Here is an 11,611-nt window from a genome sequence, read left to right as displayed (position 1 = left end):
TGCCACATATATTTGTCATCCTTAACTTGTTTCTCCTCGTGCCACCTCATATCTTGCACTGTTTTGCTACACATATATAGCCTTTGCAATCTTGGTTTGAGCGGAAAATATCACAAAATTATCACCAGAACATTTTTATTACCCTTCCACCTTGACTCTCCACATATGGAATAATCTTGTTTTTCCTCATTCTCATTCCAAAAAACTACACAATCATTCCTACATGCATGTATCGACTTGTACTCAAATCCTAGCCCATTTCTCTACTTTTTCGCTTCATAAAAAATCTTTGGCAATGCAAAACCTTCAGGGAGCACCTCAGTAAATAAGTCCAGTACGATGTTGATTACTTTCATCAAAATCTCACACAATGACTTAATTTTCAGTAGCCGCACAATAAACAACATTTTGCTGTGTTTTGTACAACCAGGATAAAGCGAATGCTTTGCATCTTCCCACATTCTTGAGAAATTCTCTAACTCAGTCTCTCAGCCACTTGAGGCATCATCATAGCCCCAATGTTACCCAACATCTCCTCAATCTCATCCCGCTCATTATCATCATCCAGGTGCCACGTTTCAATACCATCACCGAGCGGAACACCCAAAGATTGTTCATATGGCTCACCATGCAATACCCATCGAGTATATCCCAAATCCACACCATTAAAAAATATATGATTTTCTATTTCATCCAGTCCTATAGTGCATAAATTTTTGCACCTTCGACATGAGCACTTTATGTAACCTCGACTATTGGTAGAGGCTCGAGCAAAATCAAGAAAGTTTTTCACTTCACATGCATACAAAACGTAGTATTTTCCAAGTCTATCACCAAGACGCATCCAACCTTTGTCCATTTCTTTAAAAAACCTATTGATTAGTAATGGCAAATAATTTGACATGCATCACATGCTCCAATTCAAATCCCCATGTTATTTTGAAAAAGGTAGTTGGTCTTATCCTATTCGAGATTATATCATCCATATTGCACAAGTTTTGTCACTCTTGTACTCTCCACGTCAGCAAAAATTTTGGCAGCACCTCCCCATAGTCTCCAAGTATACATGGCTGTAGAGAGAGATTATCACTTTGCAAACAGTAAACCCGAAGAACAAATGAAGAAGGCACCAAAATTTGCATCCTTAACGTGTAAAGAAAGAGTAATGAAAATGTGCAATATAGATAATATAATCTCAAACTATCCATACTGGACAATTCAGGAATTAGTGAACACCCCAGATGTACAATAATTTCCAAACGAGTTTAACGTTATTCATGCAATGTCACACACAAGCTATAACGCAAGCTATAACATATAACCTAAGTTGTGCTTTATATTATTTGATTCTAAAGAAATTTAGTTGTAATTGAAGTTTTTTGCTATCGTACTAAACTTCTTCGAAACCCTTAGTAAAGGCTCCATATTTGGGTCTTAACTGAGGATTCCGAAGAAGTTTAGTTTGTTTTGTCCTAAGTTTAGTATGTTTTGTTCTAAATTTAGTAAATTTAGTATTTGCAACTAATCTTACTAATTTTTCTTAATTGGTTATTTGTTTTAATTTCCTAGCTTTTTAAAGTTACCATTAATTAAATTAGATATGGATGGTCGGGTATACAATGTTAATTAATTAATTTTTTTTAACTTTTATATACTAATGTGACGATTTAATCTTAGTATATTTTTTAATTAGTATTATTTACTAAACTATATAATATGGATGTAACTGGTTATTATTGGATAGGTGTTTTTATTTATTAATCTACGATGTATATTTAAATTAGATATGTAAGTTGTGCTAGGAATTATTTGATTCCAAAGAAATAATTATTTGCTTTAATCTTAATATAGATTTTTCTTTTAATTAGTATGTGAATTTCCTAGTGACCATTATTCTTTTCGTAAATTATTGTATATATGGATGGCTAGGTATTTTTAATTAGTATAAACTAATATGTGGATTTAATCTTACTAATTTTTCTTAATTTGTATTATGTACTATATTATATAATATGGATGTAAGTGGTTATTATTGGATATGGTAGTTTTTTTTTTGAATGATTCAAAATTTCATTTATGTAATAAAAAAATACATGACTTATCAAATTGAATAACAGACAACCTTCTGAGGACCATCCTCGATCCACATAGACTCACTTTCTAGATATAAGCCTAGTTTTGCAGCGACATGTGTAGCCTGATTTCCATCTCTTCTAACAAAGCATATATTCCACCTAGTTTGAGCAAACATTAGGACTTGTATGTCCTCAATCAATTGACCCTTCCAACAGAGATCTACATTGCACCCCTTAACCCCATCAACAACTAGCTTAGCATCACCCTTGAAATGCACCTGATGCAGATTCATTTCTTGGCACAGTTGAATGCCCCTTATGAGAGCATAGCACTCTGCTGAGAATGCAAAACATACATGAGACCTTGGAGCAGACACCACAATCTCAGCCTCCCCTCTGTAGTTTCTTACCACAATACCAATGCCCATTAAACTTCCTTCAGAATCATATGCAACATCAAAATTTAAGTTGTAGAAAAGCTCAGTTGGAGGATTGCATCTAGCAACAGATACTTGTCAAGGCAACCTATCAGCAATGGGGATAGAGCTTTGATATATGTCATGGAATACCTCGATGTCAGTTAATGCAGATCTAAGTAGAGCCAATGGACCCTTAAATGAATTGTTAAACACAAAGTAGTTTCTTCTAGTCCACAATTTATGAAATATTACAGCAACTCGATGTCTGCATTTGCCTTGTAGGTAGTATTTCATTTAGTGCCTTCCATAGAAACTGTTTGGTTTTCCCTGGAACCTACAGCTGCCACAGCTTCCTCCAGACCACCTCAGTAGCCTCTCCATTTGATGACTCCCCTTTAGACTGCTTTGTCAATACATAGTCCAGAAAGTAGGCACTTTTAACTGTGAAAATCCCCTTTGTGTTTCTTACCTAGATCAGCCTGTCACTGATATTCCTCATACTGAGAGGAATACTGCATATAAGCTTTGCCTCCTCTGAGTTAAACATTGCTCCAACTAAATCAATCTTCCAACTGCAAGTAGCCCTATCTATTAACTCAACAATTGTAGAGTCTTCATTCAACTGATTTAAGGGTGTTTGGACTTTATAAAAAATAAATGTGGAATCCATCTGTCATGCCAAACTTTTATGTTATGCGCATTCCTAACTCTCCAAACTGCACCTGCCTTTACCAAGTTAATAGAGGACCAAATGCTTCTCCATACATGAGAAGGAGAGGAGCCTAGTTTAGACTCCAACACAACACAATTTTAAAATATTTGCTTTTAAAAATCTATGACACCAATGAGTTTGGGTATTGGAGTAATCTCCATACTTGTTTAGCCAATAATGCTTTATTGAAATGGCTCAAATTCCTGAAGCCAAGCCCACCTTTGTTCTTCACTTCTCCTAATCTTTCCCAACTCCTCCAATGAATGCTATTGGCCCCTCTCTTATTGCTCCACCAGAAATGAGAAAACATGGCCTCAATCTCTTTTAATAAACCAGATGGCAGTCTAAAGACAATCATAGTGTATGCAGGAATTGCTTGCAACACACTTTTGATAAGAATTTCCTTCCCTCTTGATGATAACATCTCAGATTTGCAGCTGCTCAATCTCCTCCAAACTTTCTCCTTTAAGTGTCTAAATGTGTTGTACTTTGATCTCCCTACCATTGTAGGCAAACCTAAGTACCTATTATAGTTCCCGCACTGCACTCCATTGGTGGAATCAGCAATCAACTGTTTTTCTTCCAGGTTTGTGTTGGGGCTGAAAATAATAGATGTCTCTTTTGCTTGTTCATTGTCTGACCAGAAGCATATTCATACAAGCATAAGATATGCTCTCCAGAACACCATTCTTCTTATTTTGCTCTACAAAAGATGACACAATTGTCTACAAATAACAAGTGGTTAATGGAAATCCCACCCCTTGAGGCAGCTACACCACGAATGATTCCATTCCTCTCAGCTTGTTGGAAAGGGGAACTAAGTCCCTCAACACAAAGAAGAAATAACCATCCCTCAGCACAAGGAACAATAGTCTGGCCTAGAGTGCCATTCACTTTAACAGAATATGACACAGTTTTTACAGAAAGCATAATTAGTTTGGTCCATTTTTCACCTAAGCCCAATACCTTGTCACTCAACCTCAGCATGATAGTATCCAGAAAATCCCACTCACCCATGCCATAAGCTTTGGACATGTCTAGTTTAATAACCATGCTGCCTATCTTGCCTGCATAGTATGTAAGAGTTCATATGCCACCATAACATTGTCTGTGACAAGCCTCCGAGGAATAAATGCACTTTAGTTCCAAGAAATTACCATAGCCAACACCTTTTTCATTCTATTTGCCAAAACTTTAGATATTAACTTATACATTACATTGCATAAGCTAATAGGTCTAAATTCATTCATAGAGGAAGGAGAGTTAACCTTAGGAACCAAAGCAATAATAGGGTGATTTAAGCCTGCAGGCATTACCCCATTTTTCAAGAAATAAAAAACAGCTTGAGTAATCTCCACACCAACTATCTCCCAATGATCTAAGAAAAAACCAACACTAAAGCCATCTGGTCCAGGAGCTTTAGAGGGGGACATTTGTTTCAAAGCAAATAATACTTCCTCACTGGTGAATTCCTTTTCCAGGTTACTCTTCATAGCTTGAGAAAATTTTGAATTCACCCTCTCTAAATATTGATTTATACATTCTCTAGAAGGATAAGTAGAGAGAAATACTTGTGAGAAATGCTGCCTGAAGCCATGCATAATTTCTTCTAAATTTGTTAGCACCACTCCATCAGCATTCATTATTTTTTTATATGCAATTTTTCTTCCTTCTCTGGTGGACACAAGCATGTTAAAATTTGGTATTCCTGTCACCCTTTTCAAGCCAATGTCCCTCAGCTCTTTGCTTTTATTTGATGTCCTTTTGATCCAACAAAACATCAATATTCTTCTACAGTTGTTTCTGGGCAGCCATAGAGCTTGGTGTCTCATTTTCTTGCAACTATGCTAGCAATATTGTTTTGTCTTTGATTGCTTTTGTTCTGTCCATGTTCTTACTCCACTTCTTGGGGCCTTACTGGAAGTTTCGAGTTTAGCCGACACAGATTCAAGTAAAGTCCTCCCAGTGCTCTTTTTCTGCCATGTTCTCTCTCTGCTGCTATCAATGAAGTGCAGCCGTCTTCTCTCCCCCAATTAAGCTCGTACTGAAAGCTACCAGGCCCTCTTCTTTGTACAAGTTCAGACCAGCCACAATCTAACATTAGAGGTTTATGGTCAGAGCAAATAGCCAGATGTTTCAACTTTAAAATTTATGTTGCCATCTAACCAAGATTGATTAGCCAAGACTTTGTCTAATCTCTCTTTGGTATAGGTGGCATCTTCACGTCTGTTGCACTAGGTAAATTTCTCCCCCTTCCATCCTAGATCATGCAGGTTTCCTTGTTCTAAAACTTGTCTAAAAAAGTCCAACTGATTCTCACTTCTTAGACAGCCACCCACTTTCTCATCATTTGATAGTATCTCATTAAAATCCCCAATGACACACCATCCTATGCCATCAGGTTTAAAAGATTTTAATAAATCCCAAGCTCCACTCCTTTGACTGACTTTGAGATGACCATAGAAGCATGTAAGTAGCCATCTAGAATCACCCAGAACATTTGAGACTATAACATTTATATGTCTGGCTTAGTAATTAACTAACTCAATATTAAGTTCCTGTTTCCACATGATCATAAGACCTCCACTTCTACCCTATGCATCAACTCCAATACAATTCTCAAACCTTGCCTACTTTGCAATAAACTTGGCACGGCTAGCAGACATTTTAGTTTCCATCACAAACACTACCTTGGGCACTTGAGTCTTCACTAAGGAGCAAAGACATTTAACTGTTCGGGGGTTCCCAAGTCCCTGACAGTTCCAGCTTAGTATTTTCATAATGTTTGGAGGGGCTGGCACCCACCCTCCACCAATCCATGATACAAAACATCATCAGTTTTGCCTTTCTTTATGATCACTAAATCTGAAAGTGTAGCATCATCCTCATCAAACAGCCTTTTCCTGCTATACTGAACGTCTGGTTGTAAAGCAGTTCTTTTTTTTATTCTTTTTATTGAAGAGCCAGTAGCCACCCTCATAGTGACCCAGTCCCAAGTTTATTAAGCAACCTCACTTATGGCAGATGAATACTGTGGTTACAAACCAAGCATTTGGGAATTTACAAATAGGAAAATAAACAACCTCCCAAACACAAAACAACCAAAATCAAACAAAAAACCAAAACCAGAAAGCAAAAACAAACTAAACAGACCTAATAGAGGAAAAAGTAAACATGCCTAGAGAAAAACCATCAAAACAAGCCTAAAAAGAAACAAATGAAATGAAACTTAGGTACGTATAGAAGGCAGCCCTGCCATGTTTATCCAAATAACACCCTTTAAGAACCTCAACAAGTGCTAGAGATCTCTATAAATTACATTACTTCCTAACTCGCCTTGTTTAGCCAAAATATTAGCCGCTTGATTCCCTTCAAGGAATTGATGGGTGACACGGGTATCCATTCCTTGCAATTCATGACTAAGCTCATTCCAATAGTCTCATAAATACCAAATAGTGCATTTACCTGTCTGAAACCAGTCCACAATGAACACGGATGGTAGTAGTATTGGTAATTCTGGTTCCTGTGGCATTGGCGGGGTTATTCGGGATGATTCAGGTGGGATTTTCCAGGCTTATGCATCTCATATTAGTTTTGGTTCTAATAATAAAGCGGAACTTATGGCTCTCCTTCATGGGTTGAGAAGTTGCAAATCGTTGAATATGTCAAATATGATCGTTGAAATGGATTCTATGGTGGTTATCTCTTGGTGGCTTAGAGGGAGATGTGGTGTGCGGTACCTTGAGGATTTTTGGGAGGAAATTGTTGATTTATCCTGCACGATTCATTGTCGGTTCCAGCATGTTTTTTGTGAAGGTAATAGGGTGGCAGATTGGTTAGCTAAGGAAGGGGCTTCAGGTTCTGAATGGGATTTTTTTAATAATTATAATTTGCCTTGGGTTCTTAGAGGCCTGATTCGTTTGGATTCTTTGGCTCTTCCATCTTTGAGATGTTAGGTCTGGTTTTTTGTGGTGGTTTGTCTTTTCCTTTTTTGAAGTATAGGCTTGTTATAGTTATAGTTTGTTATAGTTGGATTTCTTTTTTCAGGTTGTGATCTTTTGGGGTCACCTATAAACCTTGTTTTTGTTCCACGGTATTCCTCTGCCATAAGTGAGGAGTTTTTTATTAATAAATATGGGATGGGGTCACTATTGGACATGTGACTTTCCACTCTTTAAAAAAAAAAAAAATTACCTTGGAAAAAGATAGACTTTTACAAAGTCGAATCCCTTCCAACATAGCTCTCAATTCAACTTTATTATTAGTACCAAGACCAAAATGAGCCGAGAAGGCTACTTTAAAGTATCCATCTATGTCTCGCAAGATACCCCCACCTCCCGAAGACTCTGGATTATTACGATAACTCCCATCGCAATTAAGCTTGATCCATCCCGATGGAGGCTTTGACCATTTAACAAGTAGACATTTCCGGGTAACATGTCTCTGCATCTCCAAATTTAAATGATTTAACAAATCAAGATCTTGCTTGTTGAGTTGCCTATGCACTTTCAATTCGGCCACCATCTTTTTGAGCCACATTTTAACTGAAGTCCACACTTGCATTGCACTAATTTCCAGCCCCTCCATACGTACTTTACATCTTCTAGTCCATAAACACTAATAGAAGGTAGCATACCAATAAGATTACCCACAAAAGAGGACTTTTTAACACAAATCATCCAAGTCGATATTCTTGCTTTTCAGGTATTGACCATCAAACACGACACCTTTAAAAGCCTACTAGCAAATTCCCAAACTCGAGAGGCTATCTGACTTGTGGCTAAAACATGATCAATGCTCTCCCTAGCTTGCGGCACACAACAATCACACGCCAATGCAAGAGAGATACCCCTATTTTGAACCCTTTCATTTGTTGCCAGACTTTGAAACCAAGCTCTCCAATTGCAGATGGAGACATTTTTTGGCAAACATCTGTTCCAAAACCATTCATGCCACGACATTTGGTTCCCTTTTTCCCTAGTTGCATCCCAAGCAGTAGCAGTAGTGAATTTTCCTTCCAAAGTTGGTTTCCACACACAAATATCCAACCCAATGCGCCTCGAAATTTTGGTTTGCACAATTTCTTTCGTGATTGCCTCTCCCACTAGCTCCTTCAAGAGTTCAACATTCCATGCTTGATCCATCCAACAATCTCTGATATGAAGTCACTTATTATTATTATCTGGAATTCTGGTTGATAAAGGGCCCGAAGCTAGCCATCTATCAAGCAAAAAAAATTTCCTTTCGAAACATGCTTCAATATCGATCTCCACATTCTCGAATCCGTAGCTTTGGGAGCACAAGACAAAGGATGACCATTCCTTAAATATTTAGCATTAAAAAAATCAGCCCACAAACCTTCGGATGTCAATAGGCGATAGGCAAACTTCATGTGTGGAGACTTCTGAACCTCATGTAAATCCCTCAGCCCCAAACCGCCTCCGTTAGTAGGTTTGCAAATTTTAGACCATGATCTCCAATGCAATTCCTCCTTCCCTCCACATCGCCCCAAAAGAAGTTGGCTAATATAGAGTTTATTCGATCAAGAGTCACCTTCGGAACATTGATCACCGAGAGGATATGTATAGGTAAACAAGATAGCACATGTCTCAATAAAATTAAGTGACCACCTTGTGAAAGCAATTGGAATTTCCAGCCCACCACTTTTTTCCTTATTTTCTCAACTAGTGGCTGAATGATGCGAGAAATAAGTCTACCTGTAACAAGCGGTGCACCCAAATAGGTCACAAGAAAATGACCTTCCTTAATCCTGTCACTCTCAGCAAATCATGCTTCCGAGATGGATTTATAAATTTAGAGGGAAAAATCACCGATTTCTCACGACTTATCTTTTGACCAGACCATCTTTCGTAAATAGTAAGAATCTCAACAACCCTCTTAATAGATTTTTCCCCCATTAGAGAAAGTCAACAGATCATCTGCATACAACAAGTGAGAAACTAAAGGAGCCTCCACTAGGTGAGAAAATCTCCCAATCCGACCATTCTCAAAATTTTTTCTCAGCAACCTTGTTAACACCTCCTCCATGGTAATAAATAGATAAGGGGATAAAGGATCCCCTTGTCAAAGCCCTCGAGCAGATTGAAAAAAATCTTTAACAATCTCATTCGTCATCACAGAAAACCAAGGAGACCTTATGCATTCACCAATCAAATTACAGAGAGTATTGGAGAAACCAAAGGACTTAAGGACCTCCAAGAGAAAGCTTCAATCCACCCGATCATAAGCCTTAGCCATATCTATCTTTAACATGAAATTACCACCCAAAACATTCCTATGAAGGGAGTGCACCATCTCTTGGGCAATGATGTTTTCAAAAATGCTGCATCCTAGAACAAAAGCACCTTGTTCATGGGAAACCAACTTCAGAATAATCAAAGTCAAACGAGCCATAATAATTTTTGAAAAAACCTTATAGGCCACTAAACACACACTAATAGGTCGGAATTTATCAAAACTGGATGGATCAAGCACTTTTGGAATCAAAACAAGAAAGGATGACGTAAAGAACTTGGTTAAAGGGCCACCCTTGAAGAACTCCCTAACAGCTTCAATAAGGTCATCGTTAATAATCTCCTAACACTTTATGTAGAAACCAAACTGGAACCTGTCTGGCCCCGAACTGCTTTGCTGAGGATTCGAAAAAATAGCTTCTTTCACTTCCATCTCTGTCGGTTTAGCACACAACATATTATTTTCCACATTTGAAATAACCAGATCAATCAAGCTAGATAATTCAGGTTGCACCACGTCACAAGACGTGGAAAGAAAGTCCCGAAAATATTGTGCAACACCCAGGTGGACAAACAGACTCGTCATTATCCAATGTTGTGCCATCCGATAAAACCATCCGAGAAATTTGAGCCTTTTTATGCCTTTAATTAATCACAGAGTGAAAAAATTTGTGTTTTGATCCCCTTCCACCAACCACTTCTTTTTAGCAATTTGTCCCAACCAGATTGCCTCTCTTTTTTCCCAGGTAGCAAGCTCCAAGTTAGTCACAAGATAGTCTGTTTCCACATCTTCAAAGTATCCCAATTGCAATTGATTTTCTAAAATCTCTTGCCTCTCAAGAGTTTTTAAATTCACATCAACCTTGCCAAAAACAAGCATATTCCAAGCTCGTAAGGCAATTTTAGTACGCTTGAGTCTACTAGCCAGCTTTTACAAGCCAGAACCGGAGTCATGTCTTCCCCAAGCTTCCTTCACACAATCTAAAAAGGTCTCGTGTAAGCACCACATATTTTGAAAACGGAAAGGAACTGGACCATATAAAGAAAAAGGCCTTTCGAAGTGAACCACCATAGGACAATGATCCGAGGTTTTCCTCTTCAAATAAACGAATTGAGCCGAAGCATACTAATCAGAGAAGGTGTTATCATTGACCACTCTATCTAACTTCGCTCAACTTCTATTTGAGCCAAGACATAGTGCGCCCATTACTATGAAGGTCGAACAAACACCATTTATCTTAACATTCATTAAACTCTGACATAGAAATTAATGGCTGAGGATGACCACCAATTCTTTCAGAATCTATGCGAATAGCATTGAAATCACCTATCACCATCCAAGGCATATTATTCTACTGAAGATTCTCTAACTCTTCCCATAAGCCTCTTCTTTCCGTGTACGAGCATTTTGCATAAACAAAGGTTATAAACAACCTTTGATTCACCGAAGACAACCATCCAGATATCATTTGAGAAGTACCAAAAACCATCTGAAACTTGTTCAAATCTTTCCAAAAAATCCACAATTTGACACATTAGAACAAAAATAAGTAAGAGTAAAAAAAGAACCTGCAGCAACCATCCGGTTGTCACCAATGACAGGTTCCGCATTTGCACAGATATTAATGTCTTTTTTATAATTAACGACTTTAATCTCTTCTTTGAATTCCCCAACCCTCTGACATTCCAATATAAAATGTTTCTAATCATAAATTCAGCTTCTGTGATTGGGTGTGAACCCGCTGGGACTTCCTCACTGTCTTGTCTAAAATAATTTTAATTGTTCTGCATCGGATCAATCAGCTCCCTCAGAATCATAGGCCTTCTCTTAACCCCTTGGTCTTGTTAATTCTCCTTCTTCATGGTCTAAAAAATATCCCATAGCTAATTCCCCTTGCATTCTATTTTCAGCTAGGACATTTTTCGTCTCATCAACCAGGGTCTTTGGCATGTTAGAAAACTTGTTACCTTTCAACTGCATAGTCTCCAAAGCCACTTCATTCTCTTTATCACACCAAACCTCTTCACAATCTTCATCGCTAACATCCTTTTGATTTTGTATTATTTTCACTAAATCATGGAGAGGGTTCTTTGGCATCTCTATATTTAATAAAATACTAGGCACCTGTCCAGATTGATTTGTTTCCGCGG

At 37.8% G+C, this 11,611-nt stretch overlaps 1 protein-coding gene across 1 annotated transcript; it reads right to left on the bottom strand.

Moving 5' to 3' along the window:
- Positions 1-5,207: 5,207 nt before the first annotated feature.
- LOC121247351 lies at positions 5,208-7,730 on the bottom strand. The gene is made up of 2 exons (XM_041145716.1): positions 7,401-7,730; positions 5,208-5,300 (listed from the first exon to the last, which is right to left on the bottom strand). The coding sequence occupies exons 1-2, from the start codon at positions 7,728-7,730 to the stop codon at positions 5,208-5,210; spliced, it is 423 nt and encodes a 140-aa protein (XP_041001650.1).
- Positions 7,731-11,611: the final 3,881 nt, after the last annotated feature.

The sequence above is a fragment of the Juglans microcarpa x Juglans regia genome, chromosome 1S (genome assembly GCF_004785595.1).
Source record: "Juglans microcarpa x Juglans regia isolate MS1-56 chromosome 1S, Jm3101_v1.0, whole genome shotgun sequence".
Taxonomy (NCBI): domain Eukaryota; kingdom Viridiplantae; phylum Streptophyta; class Magnoliopsida; order Fagales; family Juglandaceae; genus Juglans; species Juglans microcarpa x Juglans regia.
Note: the sequence above shows the minus strand (reverse complement) of the source record. Positions and strands in the feature narration are given on the sequence as shown.